This window comes from Chiloscyllium plagiosum, unplaced genomic scaffold (genome assembly GCF_037043375.1).
Source record: "Chiloscyllium plagiosum isolate Xiang-an unplaced genomic scaffold, Cpla_swu_hap1 HiC_scaffold_9, whole genome shotgun sequence".
Lineage (NCBI taxonomy): Eukaryota > Metazoa > Chordata > Chondrichthyes > Orectolobiformes > Hemiscylliidae > Chiloscyllium > Chiloscyllium plagiosum.
In genome coordinates, this window is record NW_028270147.1 from 5,472,698 (window position 1) to 5,498,437 (window position 25,740).

Below are 25,740 nucleotides of genomic sequence, written 5' to 3' on the forward strand. Positions count from 1 at the left end.
CACAGCCCACACCATCATAGAAGCCAACTTTCTATCCCTTTACACAGTTTGGTGCTGCAGAAAGGCTGCCAACATCATCAAAGACCCTCCCATCCCAGTAATGATCTCTGACAACCTCCTCTATCAGGCAAGAGATACAGAAGCCTGAACACACACATCAGCAGGTTCAGGAACAGTTTCTTCCTGGCCTTTATTAGACTGATGAATGGTCTCTGTAACTTCAAATAATGCTGATCTTGCTAGTGTTGATCTCACCTAGCATACGCCCTGTGCAATGTAGCCTGTATGCCTCTAAGTTTTTTATTCACCCTATGCTCTCTATGTCCTTGCTTACTATGATCTGCCTGTACTGCTCGTAAACAAAGCTTTTCACTGTATTTAGGTACATGTGACAATAAATCAAATCAAATTAAATAATTCAAAATTTAATGTCAATACTTGTTTGCTATTAGGAATGCACTTCAGGGGAACAGACACGGTTATTGTCGACAGATTCAGTCAGGCGAGACTAACTTAACTTACACACTTACAGACAGCAATGGCCCACAGACTTAGTCGCTAAGTTTCATAAATTATGTAAAACCACTTCCAAACACTGCAACCATGAAAAGTTGGTGTAATTAATAATGATTGTGAGAACTATCCTCGATTGTTGTAAAAACCCATGTGATTCACTCATGCTCTTCAGAGAGGGAAATCTGCTGCCTTGACCTGGTACAGCCTACATGTCACTCCAGACCCACAGGAATGTCATAAATCCTTATAATAAAACAAAGAAATGTGGATGCTGGAAATCTGAACCAAAAATAAAAATTGCTGGAGAAACTCAGTCGGTTTGGCAACATCTATGGGAAGACATCAGAGTTAATGTTTGGAGTCCAGTGACTGATCTTTAGAACTGATAAAACAATGATACAGAATTTGAACTGTTAACCCTGTTTCCCTCTGCACAGATGCTTCACAAACCCTTAATTCCCATTGCATTGGCTAAAAAAAAAGCTCACGGCCAGCTTCCTCCAGGAATTAGGAGCAGGCAATAAATATTGGTTAGCCAGCAATGTTCATAAGCTTTAAATAAGAATAAGAAAACCATGATTTTAAGGGAAAGAGAGAAGTTGAAGGGAGAGTGAAAAGAGTTGGAGGGATGTGGAACAGAGTCCCAGAGTGTATGTATGGTGCTCACAAGCAAGAGAGACAGGGTGAGAGAATGTAAGACACTACAGAGAGTCGTGACCACAGTCCAGTCCACCACGCAAGATAACCTTCCATCCATTGACTCCATCTACACTTCCCACTGCCTGAGGAAGGCAGCCAACATCATCAAAGACCCCTCCCACCCCGGTTATAATCTCTTCCAATCTCTTCTATCAGGCAGAAGATACAAAAGCTGAACCATACGTACTAACAGATTCAAGAACAGCTTCTTCCCCACTATCATTAGACTTCTGAATGGACCTCTTTAAATTTCAAGTTTAACGTTGACCTCGCTCTCTGTGCAGCCGTAACATCATATTCCTCGCTCTGTTCTATTACCCTTATATATTTTGTATGGTATGATCTGTCAGTACTGCACGCAAAACAAAACCTTTCACTGTACCGAGGTACATGTGACAAGAATAAATCAAATCAAATCAAAAAATGAAAGACAGATGATGGCTGGTAGCTCACTTAGTAAGAGACAGAAATGCTTGAGGGTCTGGGACCTTTGTACTGTATATAATTTTTTTTGCCATGCTAGACTCAGCTGTTACCCTGTAAAGGAGAATCTTCCCAGCTTCAGTAAAGCACAGTGCTGCACAGATGGGGAACTGTGGACTGAAGTCAAGTACAATCTGTAACCATTTCCACACTGCGCCCTGCTGTCATTTCCTGTAAAAATCAATAAACACTGAGGCCTCCCACACTAAAATCCTGTGGCTCCTTTTTAAGTGGGTTTGCACAATTGCCAAGAATAACTATGGAACACATATAATTCCCTTGTGCTTTTGCAAGAAGGTTGGATCTGTCCCTTAAATTTAATGCACATTCTTTTCAGAGTACTTCTTACTCAGAAAACCTATTGTGTTCAGAGGCAGCTGGCACAAACATGGTTTTTACTTCATGTTTGCTAACTCTCTCAGCGTTGATGTGTCACAGTGCCTCTGTTTTGCCTTCTCCTTCGTTCTGTGCTTTGCCGCCTCATTGAGGAACCAGTGGGGTCTCAGTGCCCCCCTGTGTTGTCTTGCTGTTTCATTCAGACACAAAGCCAGGCAGCTTGTCCTTTTTGGCGGCAGAGATTAGGTGACGGGGGTGGATGTGCTGCTGTGTAGCACCGAGCCCTGTCAATCTCACCCCTGCAGCATGTGACAGTTACTGATGCTCTAAACGTGCTTCAGTCAAGGAGGAGTCCTCAGTCAGCTTAAGAGGGACTTCTGACAGTTGGGGTGTTTCCACAGTCAGTCAATGGCAGTGAAATAACTGCACAGAGGCTGATATCCTGACACCAAGTCACCCAGCCAGCTCAAAGCCAGACTGAAGAGACTCTCTATATCTGTCAGCAGCACGGTCAATCATCTATCAGAATAGAGATGTAGACTATTTTCTGAACAGCAGAAAGCTTTGGAAATCTGAAGCACACAGGGTTTAGGAACCTAGTTTAGGATGCAGGTCCAGTTGGCAATTAAGAAGTGAAATGCAATGTTAGTATTCATTGAGAGGGCTAGAATACAAGATCAAGGATGCACTGCTGAGGTTGTATAAGGCTCTGGTCAGACCGTTTGGAATATTGTGAGCAGTTTTGGGTCCCATATCTAAGGAAGGATGTGCTGGAGTTGGGGGGTGGGGGGGTGGGTGTTGTTATGAGAATGATCCCAGTGGTGTAGAACTTGCCCCGGTGGTTGAGGACTTTGGGTCAAAACATGATGGAGTTTAAAAGGATGAGGGGAAATCTGATTAAACCCTTCAGAATACTGAGAGGCCTGGATAGAGTGAATGTGGAGAGACTATGGCCTGAGGGTACAGCCTCAGAGTGAAGGGATGACCCCTTAGAACCGAGATGAGGAGGAGAGTGGCGATGTGTGGAACTCATTGCTGCAGAGAGCTGTAGAGGCCAAGTCATTAAGTGTATTTAACTCAGAGATAGATAGGTTCTTGAATAGTAAGGCGTTCAAGTGTTACAGGGAGGAGGCAGGAGAATGGGGTTGAAAAACCTAACAGCCATGATTGAATGGCAGAGCAGACTCGATAGGCTGAATGGCCTAATTCTGTTTGTTTATCTTATGATCATTAACAGGGCTGTTCATGCAAATAAGAAGGACACGGTCAGTCCTGGAGGACAGTCAATGTACGTCATGAGTGGGGGAATGGAGGGTGGGTGGGTTATCAGGGATCTTTGCTGCGGTAAAGAAGGTGGGGAAGTGAGTTGTAGGGATTGGCAGCACACTGGGATGCAGAGAGGACATCAGGGAGGTGGGGCAGGGGACATATATGGGAGACATGATGGGAGACTATTGGATTGGATGACATGGGTTACTATATGATTGGCTGCGTTATCGACAGTCACAACACCCAGACTTCAGCTGGGGACAGTGCAGCTGGATTGTTGGAATGGTTAAACTTAGGGCCGAAGGTCAGGAGATGGTTTTCAGAAAGGAAGACTTATATTAAAGAGTAGGGTGGAAATGTGCAGTGGAAACACAACATTGAATTCACAGGGTGTGCAAGGAAGGAACATGGACAGTTGGGTCAGGGAGGGATGTGAGGGTCTGGATTGTCAGGCTGAAACAGTGATTCATTCTGCCGAGCATGAACTGTTTTGTTTTTATTGTTCATTCACAGAGAGAGAGCATCACTGGCTAGGCCAGCATTTATTGCCCATCCCTAATTGCCCAGAGGCCAGTTAAGGGTTAACCATATTGCTGTGGGTCTAGAGTCACATATAAGCCATACCAGGTAAGACAGCAGTTTCCTTCCCTATAGAACATTAGTGAACCAGATGGGTTTTTCCCGATAATTGACAATGGATTCACGTCATCATTAGACTCCTAATTGCAGATTTTCACTGAATTGAAATTCCACCATCTGCCGTGGGGGATTGTGAACCTGTATCCCCAGGGATTCTGGATTAACAGTTCAGTGATAATACCACTCGGGTGTCACCCCCCCCCACTGTGTTGTTTTCAAGACTAATCTTAATCACAAGTGTATGACAGACATGGAAATGGCTATGACCACACCTGGAGTTGGCTGTATAAGTATTGTTTTTCTGTCAGAGCAGGTGAGTTCAACTTGTGTGACACTGTCCAAGAGGAGAAAGTGAGGGCTGCAGATGCTGGAGATCAGTGCTGAAAATGTGTTGCTGGAAAAGCGCAGCAGGTCAGGCAGCATCCAGGGAACAGGAGAATCGACGTTTCGGGCATAAGCCCTTCTTCAGGAATGAGGAAAGTGTGTCCAGCAGGCTAAGATAAAAGGTAGGGAGGAGGGACTTGGGGCATTTCCGACGCCCCTCCCCCAAGTCCCTCCTCCCTACCTTTTATCTTAGCCTGCTGGACACACTGTCCAAGAGGCAACTGCATTCATCAGACACTGACCTGGTATAGGTTGAAGACATCTTTAATCACAGTTATCTGCATGTGAAATGCATGTAGTGTCCGGGTATGTGGGACAAAGATTCTGGTCATTGCAGTAGTACACTGGAAATCATGCCCCAGAGTTATCACAGAGTTAAAATTTTATCAAATACACAAAGTCCCTTGTTTACCTGACTGTTAGACACAGATCCACAGAAAACACACAGACCAGGTTTCTGTACTTAACAAAAACTACTATTTATTACAAATTAATAGATCTTATTTTTAAGGTGAGAGGAGAAAGATTCAAAAGGGACCTAAGGAGCAATGTTTTCTCACAGAGGGTGGTGTCTGTGGAACAAAAGAACAAAAGAGATGTACAGCACAGGAGCAGGCCCTTCGGCCCTTCATGCTTGTGCCGATCATCATGCACTGAACTAAAACACAAACCTGTTGCCCTTATTCGGTCTATATCCCTCTTTTCTCTCCCTATTTACGTAACTATCTAGCAGCCTCTTCAATGGTACCAATGTACCTGCTTCCACCACCTCTTCTGGCAGTGGGTTCCAGGCTCCTACCACTCTCTCTGTGAAAGGTTTCCCTCGCACATCTCCCTTAAACGTTTCCCCTGAAGTGGTAGATACAGGTACAGTTGCAACATTTAGGATACATTTGGATAAGTACACAAATAGAAAAGGATTAGAGGGATAAATGCAGGCAGATGGGACTAGTTTATCTTGGGAAATTTGGTCAGCATAGATGAGTTGGAATGAAGGGTTTGTTTCCGTGCTATGTGGCTCTATGACTTGAGGTTCTTTCACATTTCCACAAGAGGCACAGAGCGACTGGTTTACAAGCGATAATGTTTCTGACTTCTTGGTTAAAAGCAGTAATTGGTGGGAGACAACTGGGTTTCCTAAACTTCAGGTGTTTTGCTGGAGAGAGAGAAAGAGAGAGAGAGAGAGAGAGAAAGAGAGAAAAAGCATCACCTCCTCTTGCAGAGGTCTGAAGCCCATTCACTGTATTGTTCACACCACAGCTGCTCAGCTACCCGGGAACCAATCACAGCATTGTTGTCAGGCTGATAACCTTTGGCATCCACAATTGGTCACAATTCCACAAACCAATCAGCAACCTGTTACAAAGCCGAATCTTATTTTATAAGCACCAAGCTGTTGGTTTATTCCTTTTCTCATCGCTTGCAAAGCAACAGTGTAAACATGACTTACAATGAGACTCAGCAATCTGCTTTATAAAGATCCAGCTCTTCCTTCCTGCATTCACTGTTGTAAAACAGTCTTTTTCTCAGTTTGAACCACAATGAAAAAAAAGTAAAAGAAAATCATGTGGTCTTTACCAACCACAACCCACAAACGTATCAAGGCTGTTACTGATACAAGTTCTGGTTGTTCCCTTTTCTCTTGTAAAAGGGCTGAGGCCTGGCTTGGTCAACATAGCTCAGCTTCCCCTAGATGCAGAGTGCTATAGATCATACACACCTTACATTGAGAGTGCCATATCTTAACGTGACTGACTCATCAACAAGAAAGTGTTCCATTCCATTAATGTACGAGCAATCTGTTTTCATCAAGGCCACTTCTTACAAGTCTGCCCCAGGAACGCTGGGAGCTGTGATGATGTCTGTGCCCTGAGGACTCTCATGTTCTTGCTTCCCTTCAAGGACTGGATGGTTACTGAGGGACAAGGGTTACCCTCCATGGCTGATGACTCCACTACAGAAACCCCAGATGAAGGCTTAGTGTGGATGCATTGCAGGCCATTCTTCAGCCAGGACCATGGGGTGAGCAGATAACTGGTCTCTTGAAAAACACGGAGCTTGAGGGAGGTGATAGCTTTGTGGTATTATCATTGAACTATTAATCCAGAGACCCAGGTACAAATGCCAACATTCTCCAAAGCTGGATCCAGCGTTCCACAACATACTGCTGTAGAGTCATTCTCCTGAACACACTTCATAAACTCTACCATTTACACTATTACTAATAGAACATAGAACATAGAACATAGAAGAATACAGCGCAGTACAGGCCCTTTGGCCCTCGATGTTGCGCCGATCCAAGCCCACCTAACCTACACTAACCCACTATCCTCCATATACCTATCCAATGCCCGCTTAAATGCCCATAAAGTGGGAGAGTCCACCACTGCTACTGGCAGGGCATTCCATGAACTTACGACTCGCTGAGTGAAGAACCTACCCCTAACTTCAGTCCTATATCTACCCCCCCTTAATTTAAAGCTATGCCCCCTTGTAATACCCGACTCCATACGCGGGAAAAGGTTCACACTGTCAACCCTATCTAACCCCCTAATCATCTTGTACACCTCAATCAAGTCACCCCTAAACCTTCTTTTCTCCAATGAAAACAGCCCCAAGTGTCTCAGTCTTTCCTCATACGATCTTCCTTCCATACCAGGCAACATCCTGGTAAACCTCCTCTGCACCCGTTCCAGTACCTCCACATCCTTCCTATAGTATGGCGACCAAAACTGCACACAATATTCCAGATGCGGCCGCACCAGCGTCTTATACAACTGCATCATGACCTCAGGACTCCGGAACTCAATTCCTCTACCAATAAAAGCCAGTACGCCATATGCCTTCCTCACCGCACTATTTACCTGGGTGGCAACTTTCAGAGATCTGTGTACATGGACACCAAGATCCCTCTGCTCATCCACACTACCAAGTATCCGACCATTAGCCCAGTACCCCATCTTTTTGTTATTCTTCCCAAAGTGAATCACCTCACACTTAGCTACATTGAATTCCATTTGCCACCTTTCTGCCCAGCTCTGCAGCTTCTCTATATCCCGCTGTAACCTGCCACATCCTTCCTCACTGTCAACAACTCCTCCGACTTTCGTATCATCCGCAAACTTGCTCACCCAACCTTCTAACCCCTCTTCCAGGTCATTTATAAAAATGACAAACAACAATGGTCCCAAAACAGATCCTTGCGGAACACCGCTAGTGACGGCACTCCATGAAGAAACTTTGCCATCAACTACTACCCTCTGTCTTCTTCCATCCAGCCAATTCCTAATCCAAACCTCCAACTCACCCTCAATGCCATATCTCCGTATTTTCTGCAGTAGCCTACCATGGGGAACCTTATCAAACGCCTTACTAAAATCCATATATACCACATCTACCGCTTTCCCCTCATCAACCTCCTTCGTCACCTTTTCAAAGAATTCAATAAGGTTTGTGAGGCACGACCTGCCCTTCACAAAACCATGCTGACTATCCTTGATCACATTATTCCTATCCAGATGTGCATAAATCCTATCCCTTACAATTCTCTCTAAGACTTTGCCCACAACAGAAGTGAGACTCACCGGCCTATAGTTACTAGGGTTATCCCTACTCCCCTTTTTGAACAAGGGAACCACATTTGCTATCCTCCAGTCTTCATTTGCTATCCTAATCTAGCCTATATTAGGATTAAGATTATATCCATTAGGAACACTCTTTAGTTTTTGTTCCTCAGTGTAATTTCCTTGTAAATTTGTTCTTTGGGAGATTTCTTCTGTTTGGTGATTTTATTTCTTTTATTCATTGACAAGATGAGGGTGTTGCTGGCTAGGCCAGCATTTGTTGCTCATCAAAAATTACCCAGAGGGCAGTGAAGGGTCAGTCACATTGCTGTGGGTCTGGAGTCACATGTACGGCCAACCAGGTGGGGATGGCAATTTCCTTCCCGAAAGGACATAGGTGAGTAATCTAAAGAGATCCAGTGGACGTGCAGTGGGCTGGAGGGGGATACCAGAGTGGGGTACTGGGGAGGGGAGGTGGACTTGTCTGTTAATCAATGCTAGGAGTATGGGATAGGTCAAACAGAGGCAGGGGATTAGCCAATGAGACCTTGGTCATTATGTGCCAGTTGAGGTTGGGGGTCACAGGTGCTGAGGTACATGTGAAATGAATGACTATGGTCCAGCTGCAACATGCTGTGACCAGACCATCACCGTCCCATCTCACTCACCAACAGATTGGACTTGACGGCCTCAGGTTTTATTGCTGGAAGGTTGCCCTGTAATCTGCTCGCAAAGTTAGAGATGTCCCAAAGCACCACCTGAGCCAGGAAAAACAGAGAACAACTATCAGCAACAACTACAACAACCACTTGTATTTACATAGCACCTTTAATGTAGTGAGATGTTCCCAAACTCCATGACACATGCTATTCTCAAATGAAACTACAAAGGGTTTGAAACCTCAGCTAAAGGGAGTCAGTATTAAACAGCATCTTAAGGTTGGGGTGGGGGGGGGGGAGGCAAGACTAGAGTTTCAAGAAGGAATTGCAAAACAGAGAGAGCTAGATAGCTGAAGACAGGGCAACTGAGTGTGGATCAGAGGAAGTCAGGTACCTGCACCAATCACGGCTTCTTCAGTTACACCGAGAAACTTTGCTTTAATTTAGTGATTGATTTTACATTTTAACTATTCTCAGATGTTAAAGTATGATCTTGTTCCTTTGACGCTTTAGAATTTACACATTACCTGGCCATTCTTACAGCCTCCAGCCAAAATATTTGGGTCAGTCGGACAAAACTGAAAGCAGTAAATATCATCTGGTGCCTTCAGCATGATCTAAACAAAAATCAAACACAGGAAAGACAAACATTTATACCGATTCCAAAATCTGTCCACTCACATTATGTGTTTAGATTTGGAGATGCCGGTGTTGGACTGGGGTGTACAAAGTTAAAAATCACACAACACCAGGTTATAGTCCAACAGGTTTAATTGGAAGCACACTAGCTTTCGGAGCAACGCTCCTTCATCAGGTGATAGTGGAGGGCTCAATCCTAACACAGAATTTATAGCAAAAATTTACAGTGTGACGTAACTGAAACTATACACCCAGTCGGAACGGTTGTTCAAGTGAATCCACAAACTAACACGATCCCACAATAAGTGTTCGCACTGTGTGATAGTTTCAGTCAGGTTGCTCTGTCATGCAAATTCACAGTAATGATTGACAAATTGGGGAAACTGTTGCTACAGCGCGAAATTTTATAACGTACATTGGCTGTAATGCAGTTACATCGGCAACACTTTAGGCATTGTTTCTATAATGCGGGGTTGCACAAGACTGTAACCATTGCATTACAGAAGAACACAGTATAAAGGAATGCTGTGAATGGAGAGATTGCTAACACAGCAGGGCGCTTCATAACAACATCAGGGAGAAAGGACAAAAAAACTGATATTGAGTGCAACAGAAGAACAGATGATGGCCTAGCAGTATTACCAGCTAGGCTATTAATCCAGAGAGTCAGAAAATGTTCTAGGGTCATAGGTGCAAATCCCACCATGACAGATGGTGGAATTTGGATCCAATTAAAAATCTGGAATGAAGAATCTAATGGTGACCATGAGGCTGTTGCTGATTGTGAGTGACAGCATAGCTGGTACACTGATGTCCTTCACGAAAGGAAATCTGCCATCCTTACTTGGTCTTGCCTACGTAACCCACAGCAATATGATTGACTCCTTACTGCCCTCTGGGTTGAGGAACATATCAGTCATGATCAGGTGGTGGTACAGACTTGATAGGCCGAATGGCTTAATCTGATCCTATATCTCCTGGTCTAACCATAACGTCCACAACCATATTGCTAAAAAAAGAGGCCATTCAGCCCCTCAAGCCTATTTCAGCAGTCAATGAGATCATGGCTGATCGTAGACTGAGCTCCATTTCTGCCCTTGTTCATTATTCCTTGATACCTATGATAGAGTCATACAGCACAGAAACAGGCCCTTCAGTCCAACTTGTCTGTGCTAACCTGGATTCCCAAATTGAACCAGTCCCATTTGTCTGTGTTTGCCCATACACTCTAAACCTTTCCGATCCAAGAGATCTGATAAAGCGTTCAAAATCATGAGTGGACTGGGTAGATAGGGAGAAGCTGTTCTCACTCGTAAATGGAGCTACAACAAGAGGACATTGACTGAAAGTGATGTGCAAATGAGATGAAGGGTTGATGAAGGGCTCCTGCCCGAAACATCGATTTTCCTGCTCCTTGGATGCTGCCTGACCTGCTGTGCTTTTCCAGCCCACCACTCTAATCTTGACTCCTGTATTTAGTATCTGCAGCTCTCACTTTCACCCTGATATGCAAATTATGCAAGGGTAATGTGAGGAAAAATGTCTCTAAGCAGTGAGCTGTTAGGGATAGAATGTGTTGCCTCGAAATGTGGTGGAGGCAGGTTCGATGGAGGTACTCAAGAGGGAATTGGATGGTTATTTAGGTAAGAATAATGTGCAAGAGATGGGGAAATGGCTGGAGATTGGCACTGGGTAATAATGCTCATTTGGATGAACCGGTGCAGGCATGAAGGGCTGAGTAGCCACCTTCTGTGCTGTAACCATCCTGTGATTCCGTGGATTCAGAACCAAAAGGATATGGGCACAACTAAAACAAAATCTGTAACACATAAGACATTTGTAGGTATATGGAAAGTCCAAGTCATTTAGGTTGCATGATGTCTCAGTGGTTAGTACTGCTGCCTCACAGCAGCAGGGAGCCGGGTTCAATTCCACCCTCGGGTGACTGTCTGTGTGGAGTTTGCACATTCTCCATGTGTCTGCGTGGGTTTCCTCCGGGTGCTCCGGTTTCCTCCCACAGTCCAAAGATGTGCAGGTTAGGTGGACTGGCCATAGGAAATTGCCCATAATGTCCAGGGATGTGTTGGCTAGGTAAATTTGCCATGGGATATACAAGGCTGGGGGTGGTGTGTGGGATGCTCTTCAGAGGGTTGCTGTCTTCTTAACCATCCTGTCTACCTCTGATGCAACTTTCAATGAACTATGTATATGAACCCCTAGGTCTCTCTGTTCTACTACACTCCCCAGGGCTCTACCATTAACTGAGTATGTCCTGCCCTTTGTCGTCTTAGCAAAATGCAATGCCTTTATACTTGATAGGCTAAATGGTCTATTTATGCTTCTAGGTTTATAGTTTTAACTGAGCAATCAAAGACTGAACAGACTGGGTCATTTCCCTCTGCTAAGGTTTCTAAAATCATCGGGAAGGTACCCAGTAGATATTGAGGGAATGTTCTGAATATTTTACTCCAGGAGTGGGGAGAATTTTGAAACATTGATACGACTGGGGGAATTGAAAGGAATATTGATGCATGGGATGCTGGATAAACACACGAGAGAGAAAGGAAAAGAAGGTTATGGGGATAGGGTGAGACGAAGAGGGGGGCGAGGGAGCTCAAACAACTGTACCTACCAGTTGGAACAAACTGTCGACCTGATGGGCCAAAGGGCCTACTTCCACACTGAAGGGATTTGATGATTCGATGGTTTGTTCCAACTGGTAGGTACAGTTGTTTGAGCTCCCTCGCCCCCCTCTTCGTCTCACCCTATCCCCATAACCTTCTTTTCCTTTCTCTCTCGTGTGTTTATCCAGCATCCCATGCATCAATATTCCTTTCAATTCCCCCAGTCGTATCAATGTTTCAAAATTCTCCCCACTTCTGGAGTAAAATATTCAGAACATTCCCTCAATATCTACTGGGTACCTTCCCGATGATTTTAGAAACCTTAGCAGAGGGAAATGACCCAGTCTGTTCAGTCTTTGATTGCTCAGTTAAAACTATAAGACCTAGAAGCATAAATAAACCATTTAGCCTATCAAGTATAAAGGCATTGCATTTTGCTAAGACGACAAAGGGCAGGGCATACTCAATTAATGGTAGAGCCCTGGGGAGTGTAGTAGAACAGAGAGACCTAGGGGTTCATGTACATAGTTCATTGAAAGTTGCATCAGAGGTAGACAGGATGGTTAAGAAGACATTTAGCATGCTTGTCTTTATTGCTCAGAGAATCGAGTCTAGGAGTTGGGATCTCACGTTGTGGTTGTACAGGATGTTGGTTAGGCCACTTTTGGAGTATTGTGTACAGTTCTGGTCATCCTGCTGTAGGAAGGATATCCTTAAAAGGAGAGACTGCAGAAAAGATTTACCAGGATGTCACTGGGACAGGAGCGTTTGTGTTGTAAGCAGAGGCTGGATAGGCTGAGCCTTTATTCATTGGGACGTAGGAGGTTGAGGGGTGACCTAATAGAGGTTTATAAAATCATGAGGGGCATGGATAGGGCGAATTAGCAAAGATCTTTTCTCTATGGTTGGGGTGTTCAAAACTGGAGGGCATATTTTTGTGATGAGGGGAGAAAGATTTAAAAGGGACCTGATGGGCAACATTTTCATACAGAAGGTGATGTGTCTGTGGAATAATCTGCCAGAGGAAGTGGTAGATGCAGGTACAGTTACAACTTTTAAAATACATTTGGACAGGTACATGAATAGGAAAGGGCTACAAACATATGGGTCAAACACAGACAAGTGGGAAATTTGGTTGGCATGGATGAGTTGGACTGAAGGGTCTGTTTGCGAGTTGTATAATTCTGCTCTGCCGATCAATGAGATCATGGCTGCTCTAATAATTCTCCTCTCTATTTTCCTGCCTTTATCCATAACTCTTGATTCCCTTACTGATTAAAAACCTGTGAATCTCAGCCTTGATTATACTTATAAGTGGTATGGGTTGTGTTATGTACAAAGCTAATGTACATTTTTTTATGTACAGTAATTCCTCCTCCAGCATCAAATCATATCCCTCTTGAACTGCAGCATTTTATCTGTATACCAAGGCCTAGTATCTCACTGAGATTGTAAACTGTGTTATAATGACACAAAGAGCTTTATGAATATTTTTGTCTTTGACCACTTCTCTCGTATTGTGCAAAAGTCCTTTGGATACCTGTGGGTGGATGGGATCGGTGAAATTCCAGAACAGGATATATGAATGACTGCGGATTAATGTGTTGGTTAGGTTAATCCTGTCCTCCATAGTAATGCGGTCGACAACTGACACAGCCACGAGCCCTGATTACAAACACAAGAATTGTCACAGTTAATTTGTGTAATGGATAATATTATGACTAATTTGGATAAATTATGGATTTATAAATGTATACATGGATAAAACTAATACCAGCGTTCATAAAAACAGTTACTCTTTTCAGAATGAAGGCCGTAAGAGATCAAAGGTAGGACAGGCCATTTGGCCTTTCAAGCCTGCTACCCCACACAATAGGATCATGGCTGATTTATTACCTTAACCCCACTCTTCCACCTGTTCCCCTATATCCCTCAATATTCAGAAATCTATTCACATCTGATTTGAAATTATTCAACAACTGAGCATCTGCATCTGACCGGGCTAGAGAAATTCGAAGATTCACAATACTCTGTCTGTTTGGAAGCACTAACTTTTGGATCGCTGCTCCTTCATCAGGTGGTTGTGACAACCATCTGATGAAGGAGCAGTGCTCCAAAAGCTAGTGCCTCCAAATAAACCTGCTGGACTATAACCTGGTGTTGTGTAATTTTTTAACTGTGTACACCCCAGTCCAACACCAGCATCTCCAAATCACAATACTCTGGATGAAGAAATTTCTCCTCACCTTAGTCCTATATGGCCCACCCCTCATTTGGAGAGTGACATCTTGCTCTATGGTGCTCCACTGGGAGAAACAGCTTCTCAGAAACTAGCCTGCTGGAATATCTCAGGAAACCCAAATGGAAAGGAACATAATTTATTGTTGAACATCAAAACAGAGCCACCACTCATGGTGTACAAAGGCTAGTCCCAGACTGGACAGACAGTTCTACAAACCCACTTCTGGATCTGCTTTATAAAGAACTCAGGTGATGAGTTCCAGTAGGTATCTCAAACTCAATAAGCTCCACAGGGAGATTAATTAATGATTCCCCCTGAGTCTTGTAGGGATTATCATACCTGCCTCAAGCACCTTCAGAATTTTATATGTTTTAATTGGATACCATATAAAATTCTTTAATACTTCACAGAATATACCTTAGCCCACTCAGTCTACAAAGAATCTGTGTATTATTTTATTCCAATTGTTTTATTATTATCTTGGATAAGTCTGTATACACAAGGAGTTCAGGACAGCCTGCAATTAGTTATCCATTCATTAAGACTGGATGGATTTGGCAGAATATGTGTGTCTCTGGTGCTCAATGATATGCACCTTGTCTCACTGAGAGAACTGATTTAGCTCCAATATTATTTATTTTATCTGATAGGTATTGGTGCTGTGCTAAGAGAAAGACTGGAGTTGATTTGAGAGATTGTGTAAAATCTATTCTAGTAAGTTTCATATCTCCTGTTCTGTACCTCAGTTGTGATGTGCCCTTCATAATTTCAGGATGTTCCAATGCATGTTACACACAGTGACGTACTTTGGAAAAGTTATAATTATTGCAAATGAAGGAGTACTGCAGCTAATATGTGCACACAAACCTCCAATAAACTGTAGTGAGGTAATAAACAGGTGATAAAAGCAAATTTCTGTGACTTCAGGAGATCTGAAATAAACACAACAGTTTCCGTTCCAATGTCACTCTTCTTCAGATGTTTTCCAAAGAAGAATCAAATTGGACTTGCTATTTTAATTCTGTAACTCTCTCCACAGATGCTGCCAGACCTGCTGAGTTTCTCCAATGACGGACCACATTTTGGATTATAAACTAGACTGGAAACCTAGTTATTTTGATATTTTGCTCAAATATCAGGAGAGCTTTACAATGTATAAAAATCAAATCGTACGCATTTTGAACTGTGCAAGACAATGATGCTTTTCAAAGTAGCAATATCATTACTTTGAGATGGAGTAGCAACAAAAAGTCTTTGAGTTAAGAAAAGTTTGTTTGATGACAGCCCTTGGATTCATTGAGCTGCTGTTTGCTACAAATATACTATACAGGTTTAGGTCAGCCAGAGACACCCAGAGGCTGTGAACCTAAAAAAAATCTCCTTTGTGCCCCCCTCTCCATGTGGGAGACAAAAAAACATGAGAAACAAGAAAGCTCAAAGAAAAAATTCCCCAGACCTAGGGCTAGCAGATCAACGTGAAGGATGACCATCACTTTCCAGATGTTATCATTGCAAAATTCAAAAGGAACTATGAGAGTAATTTTAATCTACCCTTGTATTCTCAACTTTTAATCGTCAGTTTTGTAATCAATCTCTGTACACATTTCTTTTTTTGACCTATGACATCTGTGTCAAATCATCTGTCTTTTCCTCATCTTAAGCATTATCTTGGTTTTATTTATAAAGGGACATAGTTAAATTGCAAGTAGTAGATTAGAATTCCTTTCCTTCAGTATGTCAATAGTCCGACGAGGGAAGGGGCCATATTGGACCTGGTACTGGGGAACGAGCCAGGACAGGGGTAGAAGTTGCAGTGGGGGATTTCTTTGGGAACAGTGACCACAATTCTGCAAGTTTTAGAATACTCGTAGATAAAGATGAGAGTGGTCCTACGGGAAGAGTACGAAACAGGGCCAAGGCCAATTATATCAAAATTAGGCAGGAGGTGGGAAATGTAGATAGGACACAGCTATTTGAAGGGAAGTCCTCATTTGATATGTGGGAGGCTTTCAAAGATAGATTAAAGATAGTGAAGGATAGGCATGTCCCATTGAAGGTAAAGGATAGGAAGGGCAAGATTCATGAACCGTGGATGACAGGAGACATTGTACGACCAGCCAAGAGGAAAAGGGAAGCGTACATAAGGTCCAGGCAGCTAAGAACAGAACGGTCCCTGGAGGAATATTGGAAGAGTAGGACAAGTCTTAAACGAGGAACCAAGCGGGCTAAAAGGGGCCATGAAATAGTTTTAGCGAGCAGAATTAAGGAGAATCCCAAAGCATTTTATTCTAATATAAGAAGCAAGTGGGTAACTAGAGAAAGGATTGGTCCACTAAAGGATAATGAAGGAAGGCTGTGGGTCGAATCTGAGAGAATGGGTGAGATTCTGAATGATTACTTTGCATCAGTGTTCACTGAGGAGAGGAACATGATGAATCTTGAGATTAGAGATAGAAGTTTGATTAGTCTGGATCACGTCGGCATAAGTAGGGAAGATGTGTTGGGTAGGCTAGAGGTTATTAAGGTGGACACATCCCCAGGACCAGATGGGATCTATCCCAGGTTGTTGAGGAAGGTGAGAGAGGAAATAGCTGGGGCCCTGACAGATATCTATGTGGATTAGTGGTGCTGGAAGAGCACAGCAGTTCAGGCAGCATCCGAGGAGCAGTAAAATCGATGTTTCGGGCAAAAGTCCTTTATCAGGAATAAAGGCAGAGAGCCCCTCTATTTATATTTATATATAGAAAAGAATGGGCTTATCAGTGATAGGCAACATAGTTTTGTGTGGGGGAGATCGTGCCTTACCAACTTAATAGAGTTCTTCGAGGAAGTGACCAAGTTGATAGATGAAGGAAGGGCTGTAAATGTCATATACATGGACTTTAGTAAGGCATTTGATAAGGTTCCCCATGGTAGACTAATGAAGAAAGTGAAGTCACATGGTGTGCAGGGTGTTCTAGCTAGGTGGATAAAGAACTCAATGAGCAACAGGAGACAGAGAGTAGTAGTTGAAGGGCATGTCTCGAAATGAAGAAAGGTGCCCAGTGGTGTTCCACAGGGGTCAGTGTTGGGATCACTGTTATTTGTAATATACATAAATGATCTGGAAGTGGGCACTGTTGGTATGATCAGCAAGTTTGCAGATGACATGAAGATTGGTGGAGTAGCAGAAAGCATAAGGGACTGTCAAAGAATACAGGACGATATACATAGAGTGGAGAGTTGGGCAGAAAAGTGGAGATGGCTTTCAATCCAGACAAATGTGAGGTGATGCATTTAGGCAAGACTAATTCTCGAGCGAATTATACAATGAATGGAAGAGCATTGGGAAAAGTTGATGGGCAGAGAGATCTGGGAGTGCAGGTCCATTGTGCAAGGTTGCTGCACAGGTGGATAGAGTGGTCAAGAAGGCATATAGTATGCTTGCCTTCATTGGACGGGGTATTGAGTATAAGAGCTGGCAAGTCATGTTAAAATTGTACAAGACATTGGTTCGGCCGTATTTAGAATACTGTGTACAGTTCTGGTCGCCACATTACCAAAAAGAAGTGGACGCTTAGGAGAGGGTGCAGAGAAGGTTTACGAGGATGTTGCCTGGTATGGAAGGTGCTAGCTATGAAGAGAGGTTGAGTAGGTCAGGTTTATTTTCATTAGAAAAAAAGGAGATTGAGGGGGGACCTGATTGAACTTTAAAAAATCATGAAGGGTATAGGCAGGGTGGATAGAGACAAGCTTTTTCCCAAGGTGAAGAATTCAATAACAAGAGGTTATGCTCTCAAGGTGAGAGGTGGAAAGTTTAAGGGGAATACACGCGGCAAGTACTTCGCACAGAGGGTGGTGGGCGTTTGGAACGCGTTGCCAGCAGAGGTGGTAGAGGCAGGCACGGTAGATTCATTTAAGATGTGTCTGGACAGATGCATGAGTAGGTGGGGAGCAGAGGGATACAAATACTTAGGAATTGACCAACAGGTTTAGACAGTAGATTTGGATCGGCTCAGGCTTGGAGGGCCGAAGGGCCTGTTTCTGAGCTGTAAACTTTCTTTGTTCTTTGTTCTCTTTGTTCACTGTCAGTAGAGTTATTATCTGCTCATTGTGAAACTTGGTGTGAATTGCTTTGTCTTGAGTAGTAGTCAGTCAGACAATCTTGTCATCTTGGTGGTTTAATTGAGATTTCATGCATTTTGCAGGGACTTGTAGAACAATGAGCTATGATTATCAGTGCACTCATTCCAAAAATGCTTATTTAATGACCATTTAATTTGTTTTATTGACAGTGGTTGAGGGATAAGCATTCACTGGGGAGAAATTTTCCGTGATTCTTTGAATAATGCCAATAGGATCCCTTTTAGGCAGGAAACAGACAGGAACTCAACTCATGGCGGTAAAAACAATGACTGTAGACGCTGGAAACCAGATTCTGGATTAATGGTGCTGGAAAAGCACAGCAGTTCAGGCAGCATCCGACGAGCAGCAAAATCGACGTTTCGGGCAAAAGCCCTTCATCAGGAATAAAGGCAGAGAGCCTTGAAGCGTGGAGAGATAAGCTAGAGGAGGTTGGGGGTGGGGAGAAAGTAGCATAGAGTACAATGGGTGAGTGGGGGAGGTGATGAAGGTGATAGGTCAGGGAGGAGAGGGTGGAGTGGATAGGTGGAAAAGGAGCTAGGCAGGTCGGACAAGTCCGGACAGATCAAGGGGACAGTGTGGAACTGGAAGTTTGAAACTAGGGTGAGGTGGGGGTAGGGGAAATGAGGAAACTGGTGAAGTCCACACTGATGCCCTGGGGTTGAAGTTTTCCGAGGCGGAAGATGAGGCATTCTTCCTCCAGGTGTCTGGTGGTGAGGGAGCTGCGGTGAAGGAGGCCCAGGACCTCCATGTCTTCGGCAGAGTGGGAGGGGGAGTTGAAATGTTGGGCCACGGGGCGGTTTGGTTGATTGGTGCGAGTGCTCACCTTCCACCCCACAAACATCCACATAAACCAAATCATCCGCCGACATTTCCGCCACCTCCAAAAAGACCCCACCACCAGGGATATATTTCCCTCCCCACCCCTTTCCGCCTTCCGCAAAGACCGTTCGCTCCGTGACTACCTGGTCAGGTCCACACCCCCCTCACGACCCACCCTCCCATCCTGGCACTTTCCCATACCACCGCAGGAATTGTAAAACCTGCGCCCACACCTCCTCCGTCACCTCTATCCAAGGCCCTAAAGGAGCTTTCCACATCCATCAAAGTTTTACCTGCACATCCACTAATATCATTTATTGTATCCGTTGCTCCCGATGCGGTCTCCTCTACATTGGGGAGACTGGGCGCCTCCTAGCAGAGCGCTTTAGGGAACATCTCCGAGACACCTGCACCAATCAACCACACTGCCCCGCAGCCAAACATTTCAACTCCCCCTCCCACTCTGCCGAAGACATGGAGGTGCTGGGCCTCCTTCACCGCAGCTCCCTCACCACCAGATGCCTGGAGGAAGAATGCCTCATCTTCCGCCTCGGAACACTTCAACCCCAGGGCATCAATGTGGACTTCAACAGCTTCCTCATTTCCCCTTCCCCCACCTCATCCTAGTTTCAAACTTCCAGCTCCATACTGTCCCCTTGACCTGTCCAGACTTGTCCGACCTGCCCAGCTCCTTTTCCACCTATCCACTCCCCCCTCTCCTCCCGGACCTATCACCTTCATCTCCTCCCCCACTCACCCATTGTACTCTATGCTACTTTCTCCCCACCCCCACCCTCCTCTAGCTTATCTCTCCACGCTTCAGGCTCTCTGCCTTTATTCCTGATGAAGGGCTTTTGCCCGAAACGTCGATTTTGCTGCTTGTCGGATGCTGCCTGAATTGCTGTGCTTTTCCAGCACCACTCTAATCTTGCCTCTAATCTCCAATATCTGCAGTACCCACTTCTGCCTCAGCCATGATTTTATTGAATGGCAGAATAAGCCCAAGAGACTGAGTGGCCTACTCTTGGTTTGTATGAACCTTGGCTGATGTTTACAAGAGGGGAAAGTGAGGTCTGCAGATGCTGGAGATCAGAGCCGAAAATGTGTTGCTGGAAAAGCGCAGCAGGTCAGGCAGCATCCAAGGAAGGAGGGCTTCCTGAAGAAGGGCTCATGCGCGAAACGTCGATTTTCCTGTTCCTTGGATGCTGCCTGACCTGCTGCGCTTTTCCAGCAACACATTTTCAGCTCTGATGTTTACAAGAGCCGACCTTCAGTCTTGCTAAAATCCACCTTACCCAGAATGATCGGGTGCCATTCAATGTGGCTTATCCTCTTCCCTTGGCTCTTTTGAAGGTCTGTGAAAGACTGGTACTCCTTTAGATGGCAATCTGCTTTCCCTCCAAATGTACTATCTTCATCCGAAAGTCCTCTCCAGTCATCGTAAAAGACATCCATGATCTCATTTTGTTGTAGGGCTGACTCAAACCTGGAATACAAGTGTAACTTTGCGAAGACTGCATCAGTTCCTGAGCTATATACCTCAGGCAAGTTAAATGGGGCTTGGAAAGACTATAGCACAGGTTGATTAGACCTTATTGTTGATTATTCACCTTACAGAGGTTCACTAAATCAAGAGGAGCATTGATAAGGTGGAGGACAAGGGTCTTTACCCTACAGTGGGGGAGTTCAAAACTGGGGGATATATTTTTAGGGTGAGAGGAGAAAGACTTAAAAAGGATATGAGGGGCAACCTTTTTACATAGAGTGGTTCATATATGGATAACTACATGAAAGGTTTGGAGACATATGGGCCAAACGCAGGCAGGTGGGGCTAGTTTCGTTTTGGAACATGGTCAGCATGGACTGGTTGGACCGAAGGGTCTGATTCTGTGCTGTATGTCTCCATAGCTCTAGCATGCTATCAGGGATAACATGGCTTTAAGTCCTAGGTACAGGCCATATAGACATGGCTCGTATTCCCTTGGAGAGGTATAGAAGATCAAGGAGGTATCCAATAGAGGGGATATGAGGAAAGATACTTTCACCCAGAGGGTGATGGGGAATCTGGAGCTCACTGCGTGTAAGGGTGGGAGAACCTCATCACATTGAAGTAGTGTGTGCATGTACAAAATATTCCAGGAAATGGGCCAAGTGCTGGAAAGTGGAATTAGAATAGTTTGATGGTTGTTTTTGACTCAATGGCCGAAGGGCATTTTTCCGTGGTGCAGATCTCTAAGACTCCAAGGAGTGAACCAATTGAGTGTTGACAATGACAAAAGAATTTTCAAATCATCAAGGGGAACAGTTTGGGTAGACTGCGGGAAACATTTTCTGATTGTGGCAGGGGATAGGGATCGGGAGTTCCTGGAATTTGTGGAGTTGCCTAGAATAAGAGTGAGTTCTTCATTTGTAACTTCTTCACACAATGAGCAGCAGAATGCTGGATAGTCTCTGTTAAAAACATCACTGAAGCAGTTACCAATTTTAAAACTAAGTGCGATAGCTTTTTGTCTGACAAAGATATTGAGAGACCCCTGGTAAAGTGGGAGCTTGGATTTTGGTTGCAGACCATCCATGATACTGTTGAATAGCAGGACATTACTGAGGGACGTAAAGGCCTTCTCCTATTCTGATGACCCTGTGTCTATCTGGTGGAGCAGAGTATGTTGTTAATGCAAAGGTATGAAAAGGCCAGACTAGCAAAAAAAACAATTGGCCCCTGCCCCACACAGTCACTTTGCAATTTAACAAAGCAGTTTCTAAATCTCCCTCCTGTCTGCCAGGGAGATGTCAAATACATTGAAAATAATCGAGGCCAGTTTAACTCAAATAGGAATTCTTGTAAATTCCTCTCCAAGCAGTCTTTACTTTGACCTGTTCTGCCTATTAATCAGAATCACCGCCTACAGAACCCACAATCTATTATTTGGAGATAAATCTTACTCTCTGCACTTTAGCCTTTCCTTTCACCTCTCTTCCCTCACCTCTCTCCTCCAATACACTTACCTTCGGAGGAGGTCTGCAGCCATTAGATGCTCTCGCTAAAATAAAAATAAAAGAACTGCTGATGCTGGAGATCTGAAACAAAAACAGAAACTGCTGGAGGAACTCAGCAGGTCTGGGCAGCATTTGTGGGGAGAAAGCAGAGTCAATATTTTGAGTCTTTTCATCAGACCTTTCATCATCTCAGTTCTGAAGAAGAGTCACTCGACCCAAAACATTAACTCCACTTTCTCTGTGATTTTTGAGAAGATTTGTAGCTCAGGTTGAGGTTCAGGTTGTAAGTTTGCTCGTTGAGCTGGCAGGTTTGTTCTCAGCTGTTTCATCACCATGCTCGGTAACATCATCAGTGAGCCTCCGACAGAGCGCTGGTATTCTGTCTCACTTGCTAGTTATGTGTCTTGGTCTGTTTTGGTGGGTGATATCACTTCTGGTTGTGTTTCGGAGAGGTTGGTAAATTGGGGTCCAATTCAATGTGTTTGTTATTGGAGTTCCAGTTTTAATGCCAGGCCTCTAGGAATTCCCATGTGTGTCTTTGTTTAGCTTGTCCCAGAATGGATTTATTGTTCCAGTCGAACTGGTGCCCCTCTTTGTCTACATGTAAGGATACTTGTGATAGTTGGTCATGTCTTTTCGTGGCTGATTGGTGTTCCTGTATCGTGGTGGGTAGTTTCCTGCCCGGGTGTCTGATGTAATGTTTATTGCAGTCCTTGCAGGGTATTTTAGTAAATGATGTTTGTTCTGCTGGTTGTTGGTAAGGGGTCATTGGATTCAGCAGCAGCTGTTTCAGCTTAGTGGAAGGTTTGTGGGTTACCATGATGCCTAGGGGCCAGAGTAGTCTGGATGGATAGCACCCACCACAACAGACCAAGGCACATAAGTAGGAAGTGGGACAGAACGCCAGCGTTTCACCAGAGGCTCATTGATGATGCTACCTAGCATGGTGTTGAAACTTTTGAGAACAAACCTACAAGCTCAGTAAGCAAACTTACAACCTGATCCACTTTCTCTCCACAAATGCTGCCAGACCTGCTGAGTTTCTCCAGCAATTTCTGCTTTTGTTTCCAATCTCCAGCATCCACAGTTCTTTGTTTTCTATTATTGAAGACATTGGCTCTGCTCTTCCCAATAATTAGACAGAGGAATTTACTGCCAGCTTAATACTGGATGTTGGATAAACAATCAACAGTTTAGAGACAGTGAGGGCATCCATATTAGACACTTTGATGTTGACCTGAGTATCATCAGTTCATACGCCCAACTGATGTGTTTTTAAACATTGTCAGCAAGGGGCCAGCACAGCAATAAGAAATAGGAGAAGCCAATGGGAATGCAAGACCAATTTATTTAATCTCAGTCATGAACCCTTCAAATTAGACTTCATTGTCTATTCTTACTCTTACATTGTTTCCAAGGCCAGTATCTAATGTATGTTATAAATGTGCATTCTCAACCTCGGAGAATAAGTTTCTGGAATAAGTATTAAATTTCCAGGGAAGCAGAAGCCTGGGATAAACATCTTTAGGGAATTTTGCATACTCTCCATTTACTATAGACATTCATTTAAAAAAAAAATCATTTGTGGGACATGTGCATCACAGACTAGGCAAGTATTTATTGCCCGTTCCTAGTTGCCCCTTGAGAAGGTGGGGGTGAGCTGCCTTCTTGAACCGCTGCAGTCCATTTGCTGTGGGTTGACCCACAATGTCCTTAGGGAGGAAATGATGTTGGAATGGGGTGGCCAAGGTCAGAAATCATATGACACCAGGTTATAGTCCAACGGGTTTATTTGATATCACAAGCTATCGGAGTATTGTCCCTTTGTCAGGTGATGGGGCAATGCTCCGAAAGCTTGTGATTTCAAACAAACCTGTTGAACTATAACCTGGTGCCATCTGACTTCTGACATTAAGGAGGGAATTTCAGGAATTTGACCTGGCAACAGTGAAGGAATAGTCATATATTTCCAGAACAAGATGGTGAGTGGCTCAGAGGGGAATTTGCGGGGGTTGGTGTTCCCAAGTATCTGCTGCCCTTGTCCTTCTCGATAGAAGTGGTCGTGGATTGACTACAAGTGATTATTTCATTAATATTCCATGAAGGACACTCCTTCTCAAACTTTCCACTCAACTGAGGTATGGTGACCCTCAGGTAAACCCACCTCCAGTAGTCTCTCTCTCTCTCTCTCTGTGTCTCTCTAATAAGATCAGCCCCATGATCTGGTAAGACTATGGCGACCTTACCTGAACGTTTATGTTTGTAACGTGTGTGGCCATGAAGTTAGGTTGGTCATGTGCTTTAAGTCTGGTAACATATCCAATCAGATTTGGCAATTCAATATACAACTGTACCTCAAAGCGACCGAGTTGATAAACGTGGTAAGAGCTTCAGATTTTAACATTTCATCTTTTTCCTCTTGTGTGAACTCACTGGGTGTATACTGGGTGCAAGCGTTTTGAGGATAGGTCCTGAAACAGCAATAGTTAAAACACAGTGTAAACAAGATAGAACTCCAAGCAGGATGGTTTGTTGAATTTTAAGTGTTTTTAGAATGAGATGGTGCAGAATGTGGCCATTTTAAAGTCGACCTCATAAGTTTGGCCCTAACTATTTATTCACCCTATGATTATAATACTGAAGTATGATATGAGAAAGCCACCCTGGTCAGATTACTTCTTGCTGTATATTGTGAAAAATCATTCTTTGTCATGAAAATTGCCCAGCTTATTTCAGGTTACTGTGAAAGGGTAAGAAGTCTCACCATTTTAACAGGTAAAGCTAGCTGTTTCAAGCTGAAAGTGTACAGTAGCCGCATGAGAGGTGCTCACCACTAACAGAATGCTGCCATTAAACCAAAAAGACATTCTGCCTGTCGGATGAATGGGTATGTGGTATGTGAATTTTAGTGCCAGTCTGGTGTCAGGTATGTACGCTGTATGTCCCAAAGACTGGTCGATCATATCAAACGGTGATAGATTTAAGACAGTTATCAGAGGCAGGTTCTTTACTCAGAGAGTGGTAAGGGCGTGGAATGCCCTGCCTGCCAATGTAGTTAACTCAGCCACATTATAGGTCATTGAAACATAGGCATATAGATGATGATAGGATAGTGTAGGGAAATGGGCTTAGATTAGTTCACAGGTCAGCGCAACATCGAGAGCCAAAGGGCCTGTTCTGAGCTCTATTGTTCTATGTTCTATGTTCTATAACAGAGCTGTTCATGAAAAGCAAGATACTGACTATACCCAGCCAACCTGTATTTATAAAACTCAGCACAGTGTCCAACATTAGTTGTGATTCTGCAATTGGACAACACTTGCTGGGTAATCCTGAGTGTGTGAAGAATAAGGCTGATGACAAATTATGATTGTTGGTTGGGGTCGTTGGGTGGCACACTTACAAGTACTGGAAACTATATAATATTAATACACAGGGCCCGATTCCTTGATTTGATTTGGTTTATTATTGTCACATGTACCGAGGTACAATGAAAAGTTTCATTCAGCGTGCAGTATGTGTAGATCATACCATACCAGAGCAAGATCAACATTAAGTTTAAAATTTGAGAGGTCCTTGCAGACAGAAAGAACATGTGCTCACACCTGCACTCAGTTGAACTCAACAAAATAGATGCCAGCCATTCGCTGGTACATTTCTCAGGGTGACCCACATAATTACAGTCACCGTGCTTGATTTAAAATTTAAACAATGTCTGGCAGTTAACTGTCAATCAGCACTAATAG

General features: G+C 43.9%; 1 protein-coding gene across 1 annotated transcript in view; it reads right to left on the reverse strand.

Annotated features, from left to right (window-relative positions):
* Nucleotides 1-25,740, reverse strand: part of dnai3 (dynein axonemal intermediate chain 3) — a 131,542-nt gene that overhangs the window by 75,510 nt on the left and 30,292 nt on the right. Inside the window, exons 6-10 of the mRNA XM_043700114.2 lie at nucleotides 24,349-24,465; nucleotides 20,293-20,483; nucleotides 13,352-13,476; nucleotides 9,076-9,165; nucleotides 8,558-8,647 (exon numbers count right to left, since the gene is read on the reverse strand). Of these exons, the coding sequence (XP_043556049.2) occupies nucleotides 8,558-8,647; nucleotides 9,076-9,165; nucleotides 13,352-13,476; nucleotides 20,293-20,483; nucleotides 24,349-24,465 (613 nt within the window). The remainder of the gene's footprint in view (nucleotides 1-8,557; nucleotides 8,648-9,075; nucleotides 9,166-13,351; nucleotides 13,477-20,292; nucleotides 20,484-24,348; nucleotides 24,466-25,740) is intronic.